General features: G+C 37.3%; 2 protein-coding genes across 2 annotated transcripts; one reads left to right on the top strand and one right to left on the bottom strand.

Moving 5' to 3' along the window:
* The first annotated feature begins 3,188 nt into the window (after positions 1 to 3,188).
* On the top strand, positions 3,189 to 3,608 carry LOC104225508 (uncharacterized). The gene has a single exon (XM_009777327.1). It carries the CDS (start codon positions 3,189 to 3,191, stop codon positions 3,606 to 3,608), a length of 420 nt encoding a protein of 139 aa, XP_009775629.1.
* Positions 3,609 to 16,707: 13,099 nt separating this feature from the next.
* On the bottom strand, positions 16,708 to 17,552 carry LOC138882892 (uncharacterized). Its single transcript, XM_070163533.1, has 2 exons — positions 17,485 to 17,552; positions 16,708 to 17,347 (listed from the first exon to the last, which is right to left on the bottom strand). Exons 1-2 carry the CDS (start codon positions 17,550 to 17,552, stop codon positions 16,708 to 16,710), a joined length of 708 nt encoding a protein of 235 aa, XP_070019634.1.
* Positions 17,553 to 26,606: the final 9,054 nt, after the last annotated feature.

The following is a 26,606-nucleotide window of genomic DNA, read 5'->3' as shown; positions in this document are numbered from 1 at the left end:
GCTCAAGTAATTAAAATTTACCTCAAAAGTATTATCTAACCTAATTTTACATGAATATCATAATGCTGGTAAACCATATATATGTATAATGATTATTAGAGTACAATAAATGTATAATGCATGCACATGTTGAAATCTGTTAATGATCTGGATCGGCAGACTATGATTCTGATATGTCAGGATTAATGTGGTTCATCTTGCATTGCTCTTTGCTTTTATTTTCACATGTAATTGATTCTTTTTGACTAGTTCAATTTTAATTTTTGAAATTATTGAGAAAAGAAGTTTAGAGATGGAAGAGATTGGAGTTGTTAGGTAGAAGAAGATTGAGAAACATTTTTATTAAGATTATAACTATATTTATCTTCTTGTAATACACTAAGTCAGCATTAGTTAGTGACATTAGTTAGTGTTAGTTTACAAATCAGTCAGTTAATGGAAATTAGTTAGTGGATGTCACATGTATAAATTGAACAGTACCCAATACATTGAATTAGAGTTTTCATTTCACAAATCTCATTCTCTCTCTATGAGCTCCTCCTTCTAGAAGCTACTGAATCCTCCATTTAAGGAGATACAGAGCTCGATTCATATCTGATATTTTTACATGGTATCAGAGCGGAGGCTCTATCATCGACCATGCCCTTTCTTATTTTGTTGTTTCTAGCCACCGAACAATCTAGGGTTTTTCATTCATCAATTAGAGTTTGCGGAAAACATGGAGATGTTACATCTCGCATTTTTGTACGTTAAAATTTCGTTTTTAGTTAACCGACGTAGACTCGGGGATGAGATCATCTTGACGTTAACGTACTTACGTTATTATAACAAGCGATAAATAAGTGTTATGAAGGATAAAGGGGTATACGGATTAAAGAAAATAAGTTTCGTTGAAAGCGTTCAATTTGGAATAAAATACGGGTCGAGCGATAATACCCGATAATTATGAACTAGTACCATGCAAGGTATCATATGACTACGGTAATATAATATATAATGTATATATAAAGTATTTTAAAAATAAATAAAATTTTAAGTAATTTATGGTAATTTTTAAATTATGCGGGTAATTGATTAATTACCGGATAACAGAACATTACCCGGTTAACTAATAAGTGAATAAAAAAATAATAAAATAACCCAAAACAACGTGGCAGAAGGCCACTACTTAGGAAAATGACTCATATTGATTATGAGTAGGTGGCTGCCATAGGTTAATTATTAACAAAGCAAGATTTAGAAAAGTTCTTTGTTCCATATTCATTTTGGAAAGAATCAGAATATCCTTTAAGTTCCAAATAGAAATCATATGTAAATGTCTCCATTTTTCATTTGAAAAAGGACTAACGTAGTTCCTTAAAAAGAAAGTCATTTTGGTCTTTGGGTTCAAAGATAAAACGCTAAAGCTAGCTTCAGTCAGAAAGTAATTCGTTCATCAATTCAATTTTAGCCAACATTTCAATTTCAAGGAGATATCAATTCTATTTTTGAATTTCGAAAGCTTCGAAGCAGAATTTCGTCCATACTTCGCAGAAGCAGATTCGTTCAAATAATTCCGGGAATAGGTATGTTAAGGCCCTCCCTTTTTCTTTTGGCATGGTCCAGATTATACAAAAGAAACGAGCAAATACACGGTTTCTATAAGTTATTCTATTCATAGAAATAGTAGGGGTGTCTATATTCTTGATTCCCCATGAGAATTATTATTTTCTTCTGTTCATGGGTCTCAGAATAATACGCAGTTGGAAAAATTTATCCGGAAGGAATATTGAGATTATTACGTATTTTTCATGCATTTCATACATGTGCATTGACCCATGACCAGATGGCGTTATATACGCGTATATATGTAAATATATGTATATGGGATATGGGAAAAGGTTACGGCGTTATATATGCACCACCACCTGATCAGTTGGTATATGATGATGATATTGCCCACAGTTGCTAAAATATAATTCAAACGGCGTTATATACGCATATATATGTATGTATGCAAACGGCGTTACATACGCGTATATATGTATGTATATATATATATATATATATGTATATGGGATATGGGAAAGGTTATGGCGTTATATATGCACCACCACCTGATCAGCTGGTATATGTTGATGATATTGCCCACAGTGGCCGAGATGATATGATGGGATGCCCTCAGTGGCTTGATGATATTATGTACACCATACCTATGCATGGCATGACATTTACACGCACGTGCATGACGTTATAAACGTTTCAGTATTTACAAAGTTATTCAAATTTAAAAATGTGTTTCAGGATTCCATGTTTCGTCTATGTCTTTTACGTACTAATTTCCATGCCTTACATACTCAGTACATTTTTCGTACTGATGCCCTATTTCACGGGGCCTGCGTTTCATGCCCGCAGGTAGGGAAGCTGACGGTCCCCCTTCTTAGGATCCCTAATCAGCGAGAGTTGGCGTGCTCCATTTGATCCGGAGCTGCTTTCGATATTGGTACGATACGTTTGTACATATATATGTATATGAGTATGACGTGGCTCAGTCCCGTTTTTGTATAGTTATGTTTCTGTTAGAGGTCTGTAGACAGTATGTCTAGTTGGGTTGTATGTGGCCTTGTCGGCTTTCAGTTTTTGATGTATAGTTGTCTATAGCAGCCTTGCCGGCTCGCCCACTGTATTCTGCCTGTATACGTACATATGCCTTGATGGCAAGCTTCTTTCACGTATGTTAATTTTGTAATGCAGCAGATGTTATTCAGGTTCATATTTTAGACGCATGCTTAGGGGTGTTTGACAGGTAAGACTCAGGCGCCCATCGTGGCCCATCGGTTTGGGTCATGACAGGATCGGACACATGCAGTGATGATTTATTGACAAATCGAAGAAATCTCAGCCACACAAAGAACGATTCAACTATTTTCACATAATTTCGATGGCAATCACAGAGCAGACTGAAGACAACCACAATAGCGACAACACAGATGGTAATCGGCGTTACTAGCCCTCTTTACATATATCCTTCTAATAGTCCTGGTTACACACTAGTTTTGGTTTCATTTGATGGAATTGGATATCGTTCCTAGAGAAGAAGCGTACTGAGAGCCTTTTCAGTGAAAAACAAATTAGGTTTTACCAACAGGGATAGTAAAAGACCCGATGTAACGTGTCCATGTTTTCGTCAGTGAGAAAGGTGTGACGATATGGTCACCTCGTGGATCTTAAATTCTCTGTCTAAGGACATCGCTGATAGTGTTGACTATGTAAATGACTCTATTGAGCTGTGGAAGGAACTGGAAGATCGATATGATCAGACTAATAGAGCTAAAATGTATCAAATTCAGAAAGAAATTGATGATTTGAGTCGGGAAGTGCTTGATATTACTGGCTACACAAAAATGAAGAAACTCTGGGAGTTATTGAACACTCTTAGCATCAAAACTCATTGCAGTTGTGTGTGTATCTGTGGGGCGAAGGAAAGAATGCATAAGGTAGAGCAATATAGAAGGTTTATACAATTTCTAATGGGACTCAATGAAGTCTATACGGTTGTTCGAGGAAGCATACTCATGATGAATCATTTGTCGTCCATGGCACAGGCATTTGCCCTTCTGATACAGTAGGAAAAGCAGAAGGAATTTAGGCCAAAAAATCAACTAAATGTTGACTCCACAGCATTGAATGTCAGTCTAGGAGGAAGAACCTTCAAGACAAATTACACAACTGGAACTAGAAATCAAATTGCAAATAGCAGACCTCGACCCTTTTGTGACTATTGTAAACGACAAGGTCACACCAAAGACAAGTGCTACAAGCTACATGGATACCCTCAGGGTTTTAATCAAGGGCCACAATAATACAAACAGAGTTCTCAAGGATACAATAACAATACAAGGTTCAACAAAGGAAAAAATGACATGGCAAATATAGTTACAAACATAGAAAGAGGAGAGGAGGTGGAACACCAAGGAGAAAATCAAAGCATGAGCCTTTCAAATGAGCAGTATGGCCAAATTGTCAGCTTGCTACAACATTTTCATATGGGAAACAGTGAGAATACAGTCAGTGCAAACTTGTCTAGTGGAGCCTCTATGAACTTTGCAGGTATGACTGCTTGCACTTCTTCAATTGATTTTGATAATCCATCATGCAAATATTTTAGTGCAAAAGCTGACTTATGCATATTAGATTCTAGGGTATCACACCATATGACTTAACAAAACTCATCTACAAAACATAGTAAGCCTACCATATCCTCTGTTAATTAAACTTCCAAATGGTTTCAAAGTTAAAGTAACTGAAATTGGAGATGTATCCCTAACACCTAAAATTATTCTGTACAAAGTCTTGTTCATTCCATTCTTTAAGTTTAATCTAGTGTCAATCAGTTCCCTAGCAGTATATCTCAAATACATTGCATCATTCTCTGACACTTCCTGTCTACTGCAGGCCCCTTCACTGAAAATGCCTCTGGAGATTGGTAAGTAGTATGATGGGTTGTACTTCCTCTGTTCTAAGTGCCAGAAGAAAGGTAGTCTTTCACCTGAATAAAATTGTGATCTTCCTTATTTTTCTGTTCATGCTAATGATGAGAATACTATACACTGTATATCCCATTCCTACAGTCCATTTCCTATTGTAAATAATTCTATTTGCAATAATAAAGACAGTATTTCTGGTTTGTATTCTAGTTCATCTATTAGTGATAATGTAGATATGTTGTGGCATTTCAGACTTGGTCATGTACCATTCAATAAAATGAAAGGGATTCCTACTATACCTGCAACCTTTTCTGCCAAACAACCTTTTATGTGCAACATTTGCCCTATGTCCGGATAAGCAAGGCTTCCCTTTCCCTAGAGAACAACTGACACTACTAAAATTTTTGAAATACTCCATGTGGATCTGTGGGGTCCCTATCATGTGTCCACACATAATAACTTCAAATACTTCCTTACCGTAGTAGATGATTATAGTAGGTCCACTTGGACACATCTCTTGAGTTGCAAAAGCATTGCCTTATAAGTCATAAAGGCTTTTGTAAATATGGTAGAGAACAAATTCCAAACCACCATTAAATGTATAAGGTATGACAATGGTCTAGAGTTTACTAGCAATGAGGCAACCTCTTTTTCAATCAAAGGGAATAAACCACTAGAAGACATGCCCTTACACACCACAACAAAATAAAGTAGTGGAGAGAAAATATAAATATCTCCGTGAAGTGGCCAGGGAACTACTTTTTCAATCTAAGTTACCATTGAAATATTGGGGAGAATGTATACTTACAACAACCTTCCTCATTAACATACTCCCAACTACTCCTCTAAAGAACAAATGCCCTTTTGAACTCTTGTATAAAAAGAAGCCCAATTGCTCTTACTTGAGGAGTTTTGGGTGTTTGTGTACCCTACTGTACCAAAGCCTCTTAGAGACAAACTTGAACCAAGAACTACCCTAGGATATCTTTTTGGCACAAAGGGATATAAGGTGCTAAGTCTGGCCACTAAGAAAATACATATCCCTAGAGATGTTTCCTTCTATGAGTTAATTTTTCCTTTAACTTTCAATTCTACTGTAAATAACATTCCACCTACCTTCCATAATGCACCACTCACTAACAATCCACCTGATCACGCTGATACTTGTATAACTCACAGCATTAGTGATCGGGAGAACACCAATTTCCCAAATTCTGATGCATCACTTGTCACCTCCTTACATATATCTTCCTCACATGAGACACAGGTTCCAATTGAACATTTTCAAGACAAGACTTCACCTCAACAATCAATAGAGGAACCATTGGGTTTTAGAAGATCTCATAGGGAACACAAACTCTCTTCACATCTGAATGATTATGATTGCAATATACCAAACCTAAAATCTAACTCTAACTTCTCCCTACATGCCATGTTTTCCCATAATAAACATATTACTTCTGATGCCCTACATCTTGATAGTCAGCACATTGTAAAGAACATCTACAATGATAGAGAACCAACTTCATATGAAGAAGCAGCTATGTACCCTGCTTGTCAAAGTGCCATGACACGGGAGTTTGAAGCCTTGTATGCTAATAACACATGGGATCTAGTTCCCTTACCTAAAGGAAAATAGGATTGGGTGTAGATAGGTGTATAAAGTAAAACATAGAGCAGATAACAGAGTAGAAAAACACAAAGCAAGATTAGTTGTTAAGGGGTATACTCAACAAGCTGGTACAGATTACACAGAGACCTTTTCATCAGTAGTCAAGATGACCATTGTCAGGTCCCTCATTGATATAGCGGCAAAGGAAAAATGGGAAATCTCACAACTGGATGTGAACAGTACATTTCTCCATGGAGATTTACATGAGGAGGTGTATATGCAAGCTCCTCCAGGTCTTGAAATACACTCTCCAGGGTTAGTTTGTAGGTTGAACAAGTCCCTTTATGGACTGAAACAGGCAAGCAGACAATGGTATGATAAGTTGACTAAAGTCCTGTACTCAAGGGGGTACACTCATTCCATGTATGACTATTCTTTATTTCACAAAAAATAAGGTTCCTCCATTGTCTTTGTAGCAGTATATGTAGATGATATGTTGCTCATATGGACTGACTCTGAAGAAATCAATCAGCTCAAGGCCTTCTCACAAGACAAGTTCAAAATTAAAGACTTTGGGCAGTTACATTACTTCCTAGGACTGGAAATTCTTTACAAATCAGATGGCATTCTCAAATGGGGTCCAACATGAGAGTCAGACTTGTTGAAAGAATATGAGAGTCTCCATTCTCCAACCTTGACTTCTCCCATTGATCCTACAGTAAAGCTGAAAACAAAAGAGGGTGCTCCATTGTCTGATCTTACCTTCTACAGAAAATTGGTTGAAAAATTAAACTTCCTTACTAATACTAGACTAGACATAGCATATGGGGTCCAACATCTCAGCCAGTTTATGCAAGATTCTAGGGAGCCCCATTTACAGGCAGCCTATCATATGCTGAGGTATCTGAAGAAGGATCCTACTCTGGGTCTATATTTCAGCAATGAAGATAATCTTTTACTGGTTGCTTATTGTGACTCTGATTGGGCAGCTTTCTCTTATTCTAGAAGATCAGTATCTGGTTATGTTGTGTTCTTAGGTGGCAGCCCCATCAGCTGGAAACCATATCCCTCTCCTCAGCAGAAGCAGAATACAAAGCCCTTGGAAAAGTTGTTGGTGAACTTATTTGGCTATCAAGACTGCTTGAAGAACTCACTGTGACATTTTGTTTACCAATACATGTGCACTGTGATAGCCTCTCTGCTCTGCATATTGCTAGGAACCCTGTGTTCCATGAAAGAACTAGCATATTGAAGTACACTGTCATTCCGTGCGTACCAAGCTTTAGGAAGGTCTCATTTCTTTGCAGCACATTGGTATTGGACAGCAGCTTGTAGATGTGCTTAGCAAAGCTCTCACTGGGATTAAGCATTGCTCTGTTCTTGGAAAATTGGGTGTGATCTCCTCACATCCAACTTGAAGGGGGAGTGTATTAAGACTATAATTGTATTTATCTTCTTGTAGTTACGTCGAGTCAGCATTAGTTAGTGTTAGTTTACAAATTAGTCAGTTAGTGGATGTCACATGTATATATTAAACAGTACCTAATACATTGAAGTAAAGTTTTTATTTCACAAATTAAAAGATTCTCAGTAGTTCTCCTTCTCTCTCGACGAACTCCTCTTTCTAGAAGCTACTGAATCCTCCGTTGGAGGAGATACAGAGCTGATTCATATCTGAAATCTTGACTATTTTAGGCATGATTTTGTTCTAGTTTTGTTCGCAGATTATTTTAAGGAATTAATAAATAAATCCTTTAAAGTATAACCATGCCGCATGTGATCGTAATCAATCATTCTTCTTTCGATAATCAATTTTAGTAGCCAGTAAAAGGAACTTCAAGAAACCATTTTGAGCAGCTTCATTAAATTGTATACCATACTTGGGATTTCTTTATATATTATAGGTCCATGTTACAACATCAACCACATTGTAGGTACATGTGATTAAACTAACTAATTATAGCAGTCTGCATTCAAAGAGTTTCAAGAATCTTTTTCTAAGATTAAATTATCAGCAGTTATTTAATCCGTTTTTCCGATGAAAGAACATGTAAAAACAGATATTAACCTGGATTCGAGTTTAGCTACTTATCTTTGCCTTATGAGGTAGGAGTAAAATTTAATGAAGGGCTCCTCAGGCCTATAATACACCCGAAAGTTGTGCCATAACTTTGAGCAGATTTATGTATTGTAGGACAAAGAAATGTGGACGAATCATCTTTAACGTGGTTACCAAAAATATTCATGGCTATGTGCCTTGTTCTTACTAATTTTGGAAGAACTATTTATGTTCTGTAGGACGAAGCAATATGGACAAATAGTTTCTAATGTGGTTACTAAGAAAATTTATGCCCGTGTGTCTGACTATGGTTTTTACATCAGATTTATGAGTAGGACAAAGCAAAACAGACAACTCGTCTAACGTTATAAATAAGAATATCGATAACCATGTGACCCTTTCTTTATCATTTTGTGTTTTGTTCCTTAAATAATTTTCTTATTCGGATAATTCATGTGCTATTTCACTGCAAAATCTTACCCTTAATTAAACTAAGTAAGCTATTTTGGTCCAAATATAAATAAAGAATGAACATACTTATAAGTGTTACTGAGGGTACTTTTGGCATTACACCTGCAATTGTCGATAAAAGACAATAAAAAACTGCAGAACATGCACGAAATATTCCGCATTCATGCAGGGTCCGGGGAAAAACATCATCCAACGGGGTATGATGTAGCTGTTTAACCAAAAATAAGGACTTTCGTCAAAGCTTATATTAGAAAAACTCGGGTTACTGATAATCAAATTGAAATAGAAATAATTGAGAAATAATAATTGTATGCAAAGTAAATCAATGTATTCCAATAGTATTTCGTGTCCTTACAATTGATCAGTCTTCTCATTTTATAGCTATTTCTAGGTAATACGTTTTGTCTCTACCATAATTGAGCCATTATTGTCAATTAATGGCATTTAATGACATTTAATGTAACGTTACAATCAGTCATATTTGATTCAATACACATTCCTTAATGTTTTCCGTATTTAATGCCTAATATTACGTATCTATACCTTATTTACTATCAGATTCATTCCCTTCCATCATAAAGAGGTTCGAGCACCTATCTTCCTTGCTTTTTCTCTGAACATCTGCCCGTGCCTGTTGAAGCTCGTGCCTCTTTGATTATTCTTCATCACCCATCCTTCTTTGACTGGTCCACATGTTATGACGTGTCATCTTATAATGAATTCCATATATAAGCTTAATTTTTCCCAATATTGATTGCCCCCCCCACTTGCCATTTATTCATCAATAGAATATTTGGGAAATGGACCTTATTAAAGCGGGAATATTTGCCGCCATTAATTCTTCTTTGGAACTGATGCTTCATCTAGTCTCTTCCATTTAATGTCCATAACACGTGGCGTCTCCTAGTCGGTTCTGCAACCCTTCAGCGCCTTTTAAGGCTTTTTTACGGCTTCATCAATTACGAAGCGACAACTCTCATTATGATGTTTCCATCATTGCGCCTTTTCCTTTGACGATTGCTTCTCACTATAAATATAACTTTTTACCTTTGTCTTTTTCACAAAAGTTTAGAGTATTCAATTGTAATTTTCTTCTTCCTCATACTACTATGTCTTCTTCAAACCCTGACCCTCGGAGGGTCCCCATTGTTCACAACCGTTCTCTTGCTCCTATTAGAAGTAGAAGAGGAGGAAGGATTCGTAGTTTAGGGTCTTCTTCATCACAAGGCTCCTCTATTCCTTCATCGAGTTCTACTCCACCTCCCAAAACTAGGGGTTCACTTTCTCAAAGATCTTCATCTAGGACTAAAGAACCCATTGAACCTCTTCGTGAACCTTTAGTGGATGAAATTGTTCCTGCGGAACTATCCTTCTACAATGATAGAGAATCCACCAGAAACCAACTGTCTTCATTAGATCGTGCTGACATCTTCCCGACTCAGATTACTGAAGGTTTGATTTCTATAGTGCGTGGAGATTGCCATTGGAGCCATGACTTCCCCATTATAATACCAATGTGAACTAAATAATCACCTCTTATTTAACTAGGTTTTCTTTTGTTTATACATATCCTTTCACGTTGGGTTTCAAACCTGCTATTGACCCTGTTATCCTCGAGTTCTATCACTTTTTCAACGTTTGTTTAGGACAAATCGGCCCTATTGTATGGAGGGTTGTTACTTGTTTGAGGCATTTGGCCAACATGATTGGTATACCTTTTACATTTTTTCATTTAATCCATCTCTATTCTCCCAAAATCTTTCGCCAAGGAGTATTTACTCTAGTGGCAAGGAGCAAAAGAGTTCTAGTCAGTCTTGAAGATAATAGAGACCGTGGCTAGTACGCCAGGTTTATTGCTGCCCCCACTGTTGGTTTAGTAGGTGATGGAAATGTTCCCTTTCCTGAGAAGTGGAATTTTGCACGTGAGTTTTCTTTTTAATAACTTTCTCGTACCTTTTTCTCAATTTTGATGATCATCATTTAATTCCCTTTTTCTTTTTCAGCATCCATGGGAGCTGTTGATGAAATTCCCAACTTCCGTGGTTGGGTAAGAAAGTTATTAAGTGTTGCTCCAATGGACAGTAGGTCTTGAAAAAACCTCTCTCATCGATTTGGTTGGAAAGTGAAAACTCACGGTAAGAGTTTTTTTTTTAATTTTACTTATTGCTTCCACCAGAAATTATTTTGATCCTTCTTTTTGTCAGGATTTCCTATTCGAGGCATAAGTGCTGAAGCCGTCGCAGCTTCCAGAATTTCTTTGGATAGGGCCCAAGAGATAATTTTGAGTTCCTCATCGAATAGGAAAGCTACTGTTGAATAAGACTCTGAGAAGGAAGAAGAACAAGACGGGGGTTCTTTGATAAAAAGGCCACGGGCTAGAAGACGAATTATTTCAGATGATGAAGCATCTCCTCCTCATTTTATTCCTCCTAATGAGCCTATTGAAGCCTCGTTGGTGATTTCTGATGATGATACTCCCGATGTTGTTCATGATTCTGCTGAATAGCTTTTTGCCCGCGGGTTTGGTAGTGAAAGTTTAGGACCAGTTTCTGATAAAGCACCCCTTGCTTCTTTTTCTATAACCACTCATGTAATACTTTCTTTGCCAGTCATGACTGTTGCCATTGCTGCTCTTCCCCAGGCTGTTTTGACTCCTTCCATAGTTCCTCCTACAATTGTTCAACAAACTGAGGTTGGTCCCTCGAGTGGAAGTGCTGCCATGAAACAGGTTATCATCGAGGTCCCTGTCGATGGTAATCTTTTGAGAAAGTCAGGTGGGGATGACGTGTGGTTGAAACCCCTAATTGGTCCAATCGAGAGAGTCAAGCTTGAGAGCCACAACTCTTTAACTTGGATGAACGACATAATACAATCATCATTAAAGGTATTCCTTGTAATGATTTACTTATTCCCTTTTTATTAAGGTTCTTACCCTTTTCTCTTTTTTTAGATCAACCTCGTTGATACAGAAATGATGAAGAGGGTTTCACACATGGAGCAATTAATGCATGAGTATCAAGTTGAAGCAGATAACTCCAGAGAACAATATGAAAGCCTTCAAATTGATATGGAAACGTTAGAAGAGAACAAGTGCACCTTAGAGCATCAGTTGAGGGTTTTAACTTCGGAATTGGCGGTTGAAAAAGCTTCCTCAAATCAAGCTGGTAAAGACAAGAATCTTCTCGAAACTTCTTTTTCTGAGCAACTCTCCAAGGCTAGTGAAGAAATCAGAGAGTTGAAGGCTCTTTTAAGTGAGAAAGAAGCGTATGTCGGTGAACTTGTGCAAACTCTGACCTAGACTCAAGAAGACCTCCGGGAATATTCTGATAAGGTTCATTCCTTAGAAAGTTCACATGCTTCTCTTCACGCTTCTTATGATTCTTCCTTAGTTGAGAATGAGAAGCTTAAAAGTGAGATTGCTGAGTGGGAGAAAGATTACGAGATTCTTGAGGATAAAACCGTAATTGAAGTGAGTTGGGCGTTTTTAAATACTCGCCATGATACCCTTGTGGAAGTTAGACAAGAGAATTTTAATTTGGAATCTGAGTTGGCTAAAATAAGAGAAACCATTGAAAAGACTCAACAGAGCCAAGACTTTCCCTCTCCCATGGCTAAAACTTGTGAAAATATCGAAGATGATATGGGTTCGGTGAGTGCTCCAATTCCTTCAAGTCAAGTTGAGCCTGCTGCTGCTGATGTCCCTGCTTCGATTCCTTCTTCAACTCCTCAGTGACAAGTTTATGATATGTGACTCCTTTTTTTTTTCTTTTTGGTGGAATGTGATTATAACCCTTGGTCCTTTTTGAGGGTTTGTTGAAAACATCACGTCCCCAGACCTTTTTCGGGGCGTTTTGTATAAGCAACTCTTTAGTTTATGACTAAGTTCATACTTAGTCTAAACTTTTCAATGTTAAGAAGTTTTCGTAACTATTTTTGAACTTCTGTCTTGCCATTATATTTAAAGACTTATTCAATAATTTGTACTTTTATTTTGTAAAATGCTTTTTTAACTACATGAATGTTTAAATCAATCATGAATTTTATAAAAGAGGGCCCTTTTATATTCGACACTTAATGAAGAAGACATCTCAACTTCATAATGGTGTTAATGTGCGACAAAAGAAATAGGAATACACATGTTTTTTGAAATAACTTTGACAAGTTTTTATTTGAACTTTGTCAAGTTTTAAATAACACCTTACATGTATTTAAATAACTTCTATAACTTTTTTGTAACTGTTTTCCTTACAATAGATTTCAAAAAAGAAAATAAAACACCAGATTTTTATTTATAACCCGTTTCATTACATTGCCTTTAACCTAACTATGATAAGGTTTTTCTTTGGCTTCTTTAGCTCGTAACTTTGCTCTGCACATGACTCATTCAATGAGTAAACTTTCCAGGCTTGAACTTTGCCTTCTTCATATATATATCTATGTATATTATATAGTCCCCCAAGTGTTGAGCTTTGAAATATGAAGTCTCGAACACTTCATAACTCCTCTTATTTGGTCCTTTTCCTATAAAGGAATAAAACATACAGGACTCAGAGATACGATTATAGATGAAGACTGTTTAACCCGTCTCAATTTCTATCAGAATAATTGTATCCCTAGACCGGGAATTTTAATCTATTCCATGTGCCTTGTAGATCGTTATTCATCATTTAGTACGGGCTAGGTTTTTGCCTATCATCTAAAATCGTTAGTAAAATTTTAACAATTCAAAAATAAAATTTTAAAATGAGGATACCTGACCGTGGTTACTCCTTAGAAATTGTATCTCTTCAGGTGAACGACATTCCAGTGTGAAGGTAATATCTTGTCATCTATTGTTTCCAGCTCGTATGCTCCTTTCCCCGCGATACCATGAATCTTGTAAGGTCCTTCCCAGGTTGGACTTAATTTTCCCACATTAGCCGCCTTCGTGGATTGAAAAATGTTCTTGAGTACGAAGTCCCCAATCTTGAAGTATCTTAGACATGATTTTCAATTGTAGTATCATTCCATGACTTGTTTTTGTGCCGCCATTCTTATTAGTGCAGCTTCCCTTTTTTCCTTCAAGTAAATCAAGGTTTATGCGCATTTCTTCTTCACTGGATTCTTCTGACGCTTGCGTGTTTCTCGTGCCTGGCTCCCCTATCTCAACTGGAATTAAGGCTTCAGCTCCGTATACTAATGAGAATGGTGTTTCACCCGTACTTGTTTTTGTTGTCGTGCGGTACGCCTATAAAACACCAGATAACAATTCTGGCCAATTGCCTTTAGATTCTTCCAATCGTTTCTTCAAATTGTTGACAATGACTTTATTTGTTGATTCAGCTTGTCCATTACCCACCGGATGGTAAGGTGTGGACATAATCTTTTTGATCTGCCAACTTTGAAAAAATTTTGTGATTTGTGTACCTATAAATTACGGACCATTATTACACATGATTTCCTTTGGTTCACCGAATCGACATATGATATTTTGCCAAATAAAGTCTCCTACTTCTACCCATTTAGTAAAGTAGTCAGTGAGTACAAGCAAGAATTTTACCTTTCCTTTTGCTTGTGGTAGTGGACCCATGATATCCATCCCTCATTTCATAAAAGGCCACGGTGCAATGACCGAATGTAGCAACTCCGCAGGTCTATGCATGTTATTACCGTATCTTTGGTATTTATCACATTTAGCCACGAAATTTTCTGCTTCTTCTTCCATTTTAGGCCAATAATAGCCTGCTCTAATCATGGTTCTTACCAGTGATCTTCCTCCCGTGTGATTTCCACAATGCCCCTCGTGTATTTCTCTCATTACATATTCCGTTTGAGAAGGCCCGAGGCATCTTGCTAAGGGACCACCGAACATTTTTCGATAAAGATTATCTTGCTTTAAACAATACCGAGCAGCCTTTTTACGAAGCGCGTGAGCCTTTTTCTTGTCTTCAAGGACAGTTCCATACTTCAAAAAAGCAACGATCTCGTTCCTCCAATCCCAGGTTAAGTTATTGAAATTTACCTTATTTTTGTCTGGATCGAGTACTGAATGAAACAAATAAATTACGGAAGCATTTTTGTTGCTCGTCACGTCTGTCGCAGATGCGAGATTGGCTACGGCATCTGCTTCGACATTTCATCTCTTGGTATCCGCATAACTTTCCAGGCTTGGAATTGCTTAATCAAATCTCGTACCTTCTCTAAGTACTACTGCATTCGTGTTTCCCTGGCTATATAAGTCTTCAGCATTTGATTAACTACGAGCTGCGAATCATTTTTTATTACAATCTGATCAATGCCAAGTTCACGTGCCAGTTCTAAACCTGCAATCACAGCTTCATACTCTGCCTCATTGTTAGTTATAGAATGGCATTTGATGGCTTGTCGAATGGTTTCACCCGTAGGTGGTACCAAAACAATTCCTAAACCAGCCCCATTCACATTAGATTAGCCATTAGTAAACAAGATCCAAGTTCCTCGATTAGATCCATTTAACACTTGTAGTTCCTTTTCAGCTTCTAGTTGTATACCGTGGCTAAAATCAGCCAAAACATCAGCTAACACCTGAGATTTTATTGCGGTTCTAGGTTGGTATGTGATATCGTATTCACTCAATTCTATGGCCCACTTGGCTAACCTACCTGATAACTCATATTTATGTAATATATTACGCAATGGATAAGCAGTTACTACGGAAATAGGGTGGCATTGAAAATAAGGCCTTAGTTTTCTAGACGCCATGATTAGTGCAAGTGCGAACTTTTCTAATTGAGGATACCATGTCTCCGCATCTAATAATGATTTTCTAACATAATAAATTGGAGACTATTTACCTTGGTCTTCACGAACTAGAACAGCACCCACCGCTACTTCTAAAACAACCAGATAGATGAGCAATCTTTCCCCATCCTTTGGTTTTGTGAGCAACGATGGATTTGACACGTATGCCTTCAGGTTTCTGAGTGTTTGTTGACATTCTTCGGACCATTCAAACTGGTCTTGCTTTTTAAGAGCCAAAAAGAATTTAAAATATTTTTCTGATGACTTGGAAATAAATCTTCCCAAGGCTGCAATTCTTCCCGTTAGTCTCTGCACCTTTTTCTTATTTGTAAGCATGTCAAGAATTTCTTCAATGGCTTTAATCTGTACGAGATTTACTTCAATACCACGGTTAAAAACAAGAAAACCCAAAGCCTTACCTGATGAAATGCCGAATGCACATTTCTCGGGATTTAGCTTCATATTGAATTTTTGTAAGATCTGAAATGTATCAGTCAAATGCGATATATGATCTTCTGATTGTTGAGATTTTACAAGCATATCATCTATGTAGACTTCCATAGTTTTTCCTAAATGTTCTTGGAACATTTTGGTCACCAATCTTTGATATGTGGCACCAGCATTTTTGAGACCAAAGGGCATTACTTTATAACAGTAAGTCCCCCTGTCTGTTATAAATAAATTTTTTTCTTCGTCTAGGGGATCCATTTTGATCTAATTGTACCCTGAATACACATCTAAAAAACTTAACAATTCATGTCCTGCAGTAGCATCAATCAGTTGATCTATATGTGGTAATGGAAAAGAATCTTTAGGACATGCTTTGTTAAGGTCATTATAATCTACACAAACTCGCCATTTGTCATTCTTTTTCGGTACTACTACAGTGTTGGCTAACCAATTAGGATACTTTACCTCGCGGATAGACCCAATTTTTAATAGTTTTTGAACCTCATCTTGATTCACCTAATTTTTGAAAGTCCCCTACTTTCTCTTCTTTTGTTTGATAGGTGGATACGACGGGTCTTCATTTAACTTGTGAGTCATTACTTTCGGGGGTATTCCTGTCATATCAGAGTAGGACCAGGCAAAACAATCTAGATTAGTTTTTAAAAATTCAATCAACTTACCTTTTATGTCGTGGCTTAAGTTGGCCCCAATGTAGACTTTCCTTTCAGGACATTGTGCAAATAACTCTACAGCCTCCAGTTCTTCAATCATCGTTTTGATATTTTCATTTTCTTTTGGTTCTTGAATGGAATCGGTCTTAAGTCCATATTTATCGCCCTTGTTCAGTTGAGGCTTGTGTCGTGATATCCCCAACTGGATTTCTATAATTGCTATTTTTCTTCGTTTTTTGTACTTGAATTTGCTATAGAGTTGTTGCTCCTGGATGTTTGTTGATCCCCACGGATTTGTCGTACTCCCCATGGTGATGTAAATTTAATAACCTGATGTAAGGTAGACGGAACGGCATCCATCTCATGGATCCATGGTCTCCCGAGAATCATATTGTAAGTCATTTCCATTTCTGTCACATGAAATTTCGTATCTTTGACAACCTGTTCTGCGAATGTGGTAAATGCTACCTCCCCTTTTGTCACAATGCTTGAATTGTCAAATCTAGACAAGGTATGTGCCTTTGGTACTAGCTTATCTTCAGCTTGCATCTCATTTAGTACTCTTAGCAAAATAGTGTTCACGGAACTACCTGGATCAATCAAAACTCGTTTCATATTAGTATCATGTACAAGTAGAGATATTACCAGTGCATCGTTATGTGGAGTTAACACGCCATCCACATCTGCATCATCAAATGTTATACTTTCTTCCTCCAGAACATGTCGGACCCGCTTCCCGTGGGTAATTGTAACTTTAGAAACTTTATTGGCCGCTGTATATGTCACGCCGTTGATTTCTTTGCCCCCGCTTATAACATTAACGGTCCTTTTGGGAGAAGGAGGTTTAGGGGGCTCCTGCCTGATTTTTATGTATGTTTGCTTACCTTTTTCACTAAATAATTCGATGAGATACCCTTGCTTTAATAGATGATCGACTTCTCCTTGTAGCAATCTACAATCTGCTGTTTTATGACCATGATCGTTGTAAAAGCGCACCAGTGATCAGGATTACGTCTATTTGGATTTGATCTCATTTCTTTTGGCCATCTCACTTTGTCACCCATGCTTCTTAATACGGCTACTAACTCTGAAGTGCTGACATTAAAATTGTATCCGCCAAATCTTGCCTTTAAGTTCCTATCATCATCTTACGTCTCTCGTGTGTTTCGATCGTTTCCAAACCTTGATGATGAACCCGACTCTCTATTCCTTGATCTATGATCATACCTTGAATTATCCTTCTTTGATCGTGAGTCTTTTCCTGCTGGGCCCATGTATGGTTCGTATCTATTTTTACCGGACCTTTTTTCGGTTTCTGCTCGTCTCGAACTTACTTTCTCCTCTTTTTGGGATCGGGAGATAGTATATTCTTCTATCCTTAGCTTCGTGCTGTGTCAGTTGTAAACGTCATTACGGGTTATTGCTGGGAATTCACGCAGACTTTCCTTGAGTCGTCTCGTGGCTTCTGAGCTTTTCTCATTCAAATTCCTGGTGAAAGCCATAGCTGCCCAGTTATCAGGTACGTGTGGTAACGTCATTCTTTCGCGCTGGAATCTATCCACGAAGTATCTAAGTAACTTTGAATCTCCTTTCTTGATTTTGAAAATATCTTCCATTCTTTTTTCATCTTTTTGAGCTCCCGAATGTGCTTTGATAAATGAATCTGCAAGCTCAGCAAAAGAATTTATAGAATTTTTGGGTAAAAGAGAATACCTTGTCAATGCTCCCTTGGTGAGTGTTTCACCAAATTTCTTGACCAAAACGGATTCGATTTCTTATTTTGTTAAATCGTTGCCTTTCACACCAATTGTGAATGCAGTCACATGGTCTCGTAGATCTGTTGTGCCATCATACTTTGGAATGTCAGGCATGTGAAACTTCTTCGGGATTGGCGCCGGAGCAGCACTAGGCTTCCACGGTTGTTGTGAGTATTTATCCATGTCTATTCCTTTGATTACAGGTGGTACTCCAGGTATCTGCTCTATGTGATCTCTTTGTTCCTTGAGCCGCTTCTGTAAGGTTAGAACTAAATTACCTGGTTCACCATCGCGAGATTTGCTTGGAGTTCCACCAGTGCCTGAGTTAACGAGCCCAGGACGTGGGTTTTCCAAAGTATTCTGATTCGGAGTTGGTGTTGATGGTGCAACTGGCAATTGGCTGGTAAAAGCTCGGAGAGCATTGCTGCCTTGTTGAGCAATGAGATTTTTTAAGGCATCATCGAGTGTTTGTTCGTTCGCAACTCCAACATTTTGATTTGCCTCGAATCCGTTTTGATTTGCAACCCCACTATTTGTTTCAGAGCCATCCGGAGTTCCTTCTCGTGACTGACATTGTGAATCACGCGGTGAGGGAAGTGGGGTCCTATTACCCGCATCATTCTCCTGATGTTGAGGATCTTGTTGGTTGTTGTCGTTGTTATTCGACATGGTAAGTTTTTTTATGAAAGAATTGATTAAGAAAGTAAACGATTATCAGATCCCCGACGGCAGAACCAATTTGTTTAACCAAAAATAAGGACTTTGGTCAAAGCTTATATTAGAAGAACTCGGGTTACTGTTAATCAAATTGAAATAGGAATAATTGAGAAATAATAACTGAATGCAAAGTAAATCAATGTATTTCAATAGTATTTTGTGTCCTTACAAATGATCAGTTTTCTCCTTTTATAGCTATTTCTAGGTAATACGTTTTGTCTCTACCATAATTGAGTCATTATTGTCAATCAATGGCATTTAATGACATTTAATATAACGTTACAATCAGTAATCATATTTGATTCAATACAAATTCCTTAACGTTTTCCGTATTTAATGCTCAATAGTACGTCTTACGTCTTATACGGCAGATTGTGAGTCCCTAAACTTGAACAATTTTATTTAGTTCACATCTGAACTTTACGTTGGCATAATTATTCCTTGAACTTTGCAATTTGATAGCCTCGACTCCCTGGACACTAATATGGCAAAAAACAAGAATACATTCTCTTTTAGGCAAGAGGGAGAAAAGAAAAATAAAGAAATAAGGTTCCAAATTGGATACTTTTCAATTATAATTGCCACATAATCAAATGCTATTTGCTCCATTTATATATTTTATTTCACCTTTATATACATTGCATATTTTATTCCAATTGTACTTTTTCTCTTAGAGATAATCTCTATTTTGTCCAATGGTGTATTTTCTTGGGGTTAATATGTAAAACTTATAATACAAAAATAGATCATTCATTTCAATTTATCTGAACCTATTTGATTGGGTACAGAATTTACGAAAAAAGAGAATGACTTTTGAATTTATGGTTTAAAATGAGACACTTATATTTTGTATGACTATAAATCATTGCATAAAGATAAATAATTTTTAAATATAAAATGGAGTCATTCTTTTTAGTACAGACTAAAAAGAAAATAAGTTCATATAAATTGAAACAGATAGAATATTATAATTTTTCGACCACCAAAACCGCCGAAACGAGTATTCAGAATTATGAACGTCGGAAAACAGTTTTTAACTTTTTTTTTTGCTACTACAGTCGAAAGTTTTCCAACAATAGTGTAAAAGAATGTACATGGTCAAACGGCCTAAAAATAATCATATTATTTTATAACTGTAGTCGAAATATATATATATATATGTTGACCACTATAATTGGAATATTTTAATAATTATTTAATATATTTTCGACTATAGTTGTCAGAAGATTTAAATAAAAAATATTTATTTATTCAGTTTCGATGATAATGGTTGGTAATTATCAATTTTATGAAAATATGCATTCAATCTTCTGGCTACAATATTCGAAAATTAGCATTTCAGAAGAAAAAATAGTACATTTTTTATTATTTTTTTACTACCATAGTCAAAAAATTAATTACTTTTTGGGCAAAAATCTGATATGTTAGTAGTTACACCACATGTTAAATAAATAAAGAAGAAAAGCACAACCTAAAAGTCCAACTAAACATCAATTCTAACAAATCAAAACCTCATAGAATTTGAATAATTAAAGTATTAAACAATCTAAATATTCAAACTCATTTAAATCAAGTCTAAAAAACTCAAAATCATTCAAATCAAGTCTAAACTTCACAAGTCCAACCGTCACATGTCTAACAAACAATCGCAACCAAGTTTAAATTACTCCTCATCAGATCAGGCATATGCTTCTTCATGAACATCTATGCTTTAGCAAAGTTTGCTTTGATTATTTTCCACCGTTACGTCAGCGTTGCAATTTATTTTCAAACAGTACTGCATTTTGAATTGTTCTCGTGTATTTAGTTAGAGCTCGCGATATCTGTACTACCTAATTTTGGGGATATGTTGTAACGATACGACCGGTCGTTTTAAGCTCTAGCATGTCGTTCGGCGGTTTGAGACCTTGAGTAGCTTCACTTCATGTATTATGACTTGCACTTGTAGTCGGATTAGATTTTCGGGAAGATCAGAGTTGGTTTGGATGAATAATTCTCAATTCGGAAGCTTTAAGTTGGAAGAGTAGACCAAGGTTTGGATTTTGAGTCTTCACCGAGAACGAGAAGGAAGTCTTATAGAACGAACAAGCGCTAAACAAGGGGGTGGGATCTCTCCTAAAAGAAAGAATTGACCTCGAGCCTGTCCTACTCATTCTCCTTTTCCCGTTCCTGACCCTGAATGTGGAGGGGTTAGCCTTGAGCCAGGTCTTGATTTTTTATTCCATTTTGTCAGTGACCTCGCATAGGAGTTTAGACAATTCCGTTAGGACTGCATGATGATTTTGAACTTAGGTGCATGTCCGAATTTGGATTTAGAAGTCTGTAGGTTGATTTGATAATTTTTAGCAAAAGTTGAAATATTGAAGGTTTAGAAAGTTGATAGGTTTGACCGATAGTTGACTTTGTTGATATCGGATCCGGATTATGATTTTGGAAATTGATATAGGTCTGTTGTGTCATTTGGGACTTGCATGCAAAATTTAAGGTCATTCCGGGTTGATTTCGTATGGTTCGGCATGAGTTTTAGAAGTTTCAAAGTTCATTAGTTCATTGAGCTTAAATTGATGTGTGATTCATGGTTTTGATGTTGTTTGGTGTGATTTGAGGCCTTGATTAGGTTTGTGTTATATTTAAGGGCTGGTTTGTGTGATTGGATAGGGTCTCGGGAGCATCGGATGTGTTTCGGATTTGTTTGGGTTGTGTCGCACTCTTATTTGATGTTTCGGCGTTATTTTCTTGGGTATAAAGGATAGTATATTAAGAAAAAGACCTTTGATTTTTGATTTGGTTGAACCACTAATCCGTATCGTAATTATGGAGTCATAGAAATAAGAATTATCGAATTTCGATGTCGTATAAGAGAGTTATGCCCATTTTCGTGCTGGAAAAGATTGTTGGTTTCTAGTGCGAATCTTTGTTCTTTGCGAACACGAGAGAGGTTCCGCGAACGCGAAGAAGTATTTCTGGGGTTTATTAGTTAACATGAAAACTTTCTTTCCGCAAACGCGAAGGTGCCCCGCGAAGGCGAAGAACAAAAATCACCTGGACAATGTCTTAAATGGATAGACCGAGCATTTTATTATTTTGAGTATATCTTGAGATCTAGAGCTCCATTTCAGGTGATTTTTGCGGCGTTGTTCTTATCTCAACAAGGAGGTAAATATCTGACCTTTATTTTGATATTTTTTCATGATTATTTTCGTTGGTAATTATTTTTATCCGTGTTGGAATTGTAGAAATTGGGGTTTTGAGCCCCAAAGCTATGATATGGTAAATCCTTGATTTGAGGGTCAATTCATGGACAAATTAGATGATTTTCGAAATATATACTATATAAGTTATCGGTAATAATTATTTTCAATAATTTTTGGAATTCGAACGCGTGGGCCTGGGGATTGACTTTGTTGACTTTTCTTGAGGAGTCGGAATTCGTTTCTAATTGTTAAATTACGAGTATTGGAGTATATTTTGATTGGTTTGCATGTTATTTGATTATTTTCGGATCATTTGGCATCGGTTTGAGGTATTAGAAAGGCGTTGGAGCTGGTTATCGGATTTCGGAGCGAGGTAAGTCTCCTGTCTAACCTTGTGAGGGGGAAATTACCACGTATGAGGTGACGAGTATCCGTACATATACTAGAATTTTTGACTATGTCTGGGTAGACTTAGACTCATGCCATGCTTTAATTATACTATTTAAGTTATTCTTGCCTATTTAATTACTTTAATTCGTATTATGAGCTAAGACTAGAGTCATGTAGAGTAATGGACTCGCTATTTTAGATACTTGACGAGCTACTTGTAGCCGTAGAAATCGTACTTCCCTTACGAATTTCTCCCAAGTTGTGTGTATTCATCGATAGTTTGTTGAATCTCATAACTCACACGTATATTCTTAGTAGGGTCAAAGACCTATAAAAGCTTCATATCCTAATGGGATCGGGCTGAACGCCTCAGAAACACTATTATGGGATCGGGTTGTTCACCTCGTCAGTATCATGTATCACACTCTTATGGGATCGAGCATTCACCTCGGCAAGATATTGTAACACACTCTTATGTGATTGGGTCATTCACCTCGGCATGATCATGTATCACACTCTATGGGATTGAGCCGTTTACCTTGGTAGGATATTGTTACACACTCTTCACACTCTTATGGGATCGAGTCGTTTACCTTGGCAGGATATTGTTACACACTCTTATGGGATTGGGCCATTCACCTCGGCAGTATCATGTATCACACTCTTAGGGAATCGGGGCATTCGCCTCGGGAGGATATTGTAACATACTCGTATGGGATCGGGTCATTTGCCTCGGTAGTATGATGTACATATTATTGTGGGATCGGGTCGTTCACCTTAGCAATTTCATAAAATATTCTTATGGGATTGGGTCACTCGCCTCGGCAGAATCGTGCGTAATATTTGACAAAAAGCCATCGTACTCATGAGTTTTCTTGACTTGAGATGTAATGATCTATTTGGTGGGGACCATATTATATACTCCATTTGAGGGCTTCGTGTTTACTGTTTAGATGAGGATCGTATTATGTACCTATATTTGTTTTCACTATTTAATTACCATGCTTCGTACTTGTCTACTTTTACTGTACTTGGTAAATTAGACCACTAGTAAGTGTCGATGTCGACACCTCGTCATCTACTTCTCCGGGTTAGACTAGATACTTACTGAGTATGCGTTGATTTACGTACTCATGCTACACTTCTGCACTTATTGTGCAGGTATATATTTCTGGTGGTCGTTGGGAACAAAGGCGCACCAATTGCGGGGACTCTTCGGTGAGGTGCATCTCATATCATGATCAGCAGCACACGGAGTCTCCTTCATGTTCGTTATTGTTATCCTATCTAGTTTACTTTTCAGACAGATGTTGTATTGTTATGGTATTTCCTAGTAGATTCTCATGCACTTGTGACACCAGGTTTTGGGGTTCCTAGTGGATGTTCATTATTGTAGTTCACGTTATTATGATCACTTCACTTTATGATTTATTTATATTCTGAAATTTGGCAAATAAAAGCATAGGTTTCTATGAGTTCGAGATTTTATTTTATTTATTTAATGAAATTTCTGATTTTAAAAATTATAATGGATAATTTTGAGGAGGTTCACGTGTTGGCTTGCCCAACAACTTAGTTGGGCGTTATCACGACCTATTATCAAATTTGGGTCATGACAGCTTGGTTCTTTTAGAGGAGATCTTTTACGGAGACATTTGTACTTATTTTCGAGAGGCTACAACGCTGTTAGGAGCACTTCCCTTCTCGATTCCTCGTCGTGCGATTTGATTCCATCGAAGCTTATGCCTTTATTTCCTTCCTAATCATTCTTATACGATGTTGAGCACTTGTTATCAATTGGTAATCGAAGAGTTGTAGTGATACTATAGGTATGGTGCAGGATATTTCTTCCTGCATATTCGGGCAGGCTATAATCTTTGCCTTGTGTAAGGTGTCCAATAATTTCAGCCCAATGTTAGTATTGCATATGGTTTTGAGGCTATGTACAGATTATTCTGATGTTCATGCATTGTTATAGCGTAGTGTTGGTGTAATGGTACGGTCCTTATTTATGTGTTGAGGTAGTGAATGACTCGAAAGGAGGATTTCTCAGGGCATGGTTTAGAGGTTCGGCATTTAATTCTAAAGGAGGAAATGCAATTGGACTATGGGTGTTCAGGCCTTGGTTGACGGATAGTTGTCTTCCTATGGACCTTTGTCGTGCCTCCGTTTCCAAAATAAGAAGAAAAAGAAGAATTTTTCCAACTTGAATATGAAATACGACAAGGAAAATAAATCCTTGGAAAGACAAGCATTGGATTGATTTTGAAGCGAGACTTGATATTTTTGCACGTGGTGAAATTCTCATTTGTTATGTGGTATAGTTGTCCTTATTGGAACGCATTAAGGCTCATCGCGGTTATGGTCTCCTTTGAATTGCCTTCAGAGCAGGGTGTGGCGGGATGGTTCCTGAGCAGCGATTATTAGAGATCATAGTGTAAGGTGGCTTCAGGGCCGAATCAGTGTTTCTACGTTGATGGATCGAGAAATATTATCTTCGAGGAGGCTTAGAGTTGGTAGAAATTTATTAGTTCAGGTGCTACAGAGATGGATTTTGATTTGAGCAGTATTTGGGCAGCGAATAATGAGGAATGACATTGTGGGAGGTGTCTCATGAAGGTTGAATTTCTAGAAGGTCAAGTATGAACGACAAAGGCCGAGAAGTTGCTTAAGGATATGGTTTAACTAATGTGGGAGTGGCAGAGTAATGTATGGATCATGTGGTAGGATAGACACATGCTTTGAGATAGTTTAGAGCGATATGAGGATCATGGTGGGCAATGACTAAGTTTATAAATCTCATTTGCGATGGTGGGTACTGTACTGGGGAAGTTTGAATATAACGGAAGAGAGTTTGCTTGGGATGTAATATGACTTCGAGTTCTGGATGCATCAGTAGACCTTCATTTGTTGTTGATGGGAACGAGCGGACGCTTTCAGCTAGTGGGTGAGTGTAGACTCAAGAGGATTAACTGATTTCATGGTGATTGTAATCAGGGCATCATCGTTGGAAGATGTCGATATGGGGTTACACTAGCTGGCTATCTCATGTGAGGTGTTAGGAGTTGCGTGATTTCTAGTAAAGGCCCTCTGAAGAACTTTATTTTCTATCCAACATGAAGTACATACTACGATATGAGCTAGGGATCACTTGAAAAGGATGGTATGACTGTTAGGAGGTCGAGTGTGCGATTGTGGCTGATAATTTGGGATGTATTATGATTAGTGCAACAAGAACTTAGGAGAAATTGGTTGAGCAATGGTGCGAGATCATAGTAACTAAGGAGGAGGAATCATTGTGACTTATGGAATTAGTAATTGTGGCTTAAAGCTAAGTGGGGAGCTCACCGTCTATGATGATGTGCCTTTGCAATTTCGGGTTATCAGTACGTTGGTGGATTAGTTATTACTAAGGGAAGGAAACATCAGGGGTAATTTGAGCAGGGGATTTGATGGATGTCATGTAAAAGGGAAAGTATTCATTCGGTTTCTTAATTGGAGTGCTCATATGCTAATGGAGCACTAGTGGCTTAGTTAAATAATCGGGACTGACTAGAGTGGGCGACTTTAAATAATGGTTCTAGTGGATTTGAGATTTTAGGTGTAGGATTTAAGGATTTTCATATTCGTTATATGGTTGAGGATTGGGTTTTGTAGTAGAGTGTGAAGGTTACTTAGAGCATTTCTATGTTATCAACGGGTCTATGGTGCAGTGTTAGAAAAATAGGAGAAACAACTTCGGATCTGTAGAAAATCTAATCAGTGCAGGTGTATCAGTTGGAGTTACTATAGACTGTATGAGGAGGGTATGAAGTAGTTTATGGGTATTGAGACAATGTGGTCTTGTGATATGAGTCACTCGGGATGCGTGTTGTTTGAGGTCCGTTTTGTGTTTGAATAGAACTATTTTCAAAGGTAAGTCTACAGTATATTGGGAGAAGCTGGGCCAGTTAGTAATGGTTTGAATCAGCATGGTTGTGGAAACGATCAGTTCCTTCAGTATGTTAAGCTATATAGGTGATTTGTGGTTGTACTGTGGGCTTGACTACCGCCATGATTT

The sequence above is a fragment of the Nicotiana sylvestris genome, chromosome 12, assembly GCF_000393655.2.
Source record: "Nicotiana sylvestris chromosome 12, ASM39365v2, whole genome shotgun sequence".
Classification (NCBI taxonomy): domain Eukaryota; kingdom Viridiplantae; phylum Streptophyta; class Magnoliopsida; order Solanales; family Solanaceae; genus Nicotiana; species Nicotiana sylvestris.
The sequence above is the reverse complement of the archived record's forward strand: the minus strand, read 5'-3'. Positions and strand labels throughout refer to the sequence as shown.

Bases quoted from the DNA above. Each gene is read 5' to 3' on its own strand.
- LOC138882892 (XM_070163533.1), bottom strand. From the start codon at position 17,552: ATGGGTGACAAAGTGAGATGGCCAAAAGAAATGAGATCAAATCCAAAT. The intron at 17,348-17,484 runs GTGCGCTTTTAC...CATAAAAATCAG, and splicing joins AGACGTAATCCTGATCACTG to GCAGGAGCCCCCTAAACCTC.
- LOC104225508 (XM_009777327.1), top strand. From the start codon at position 3,189: ATGGTCACCTCGTGGATCTTAAATTCTCTGTCTAAGGACATCGCTGAT.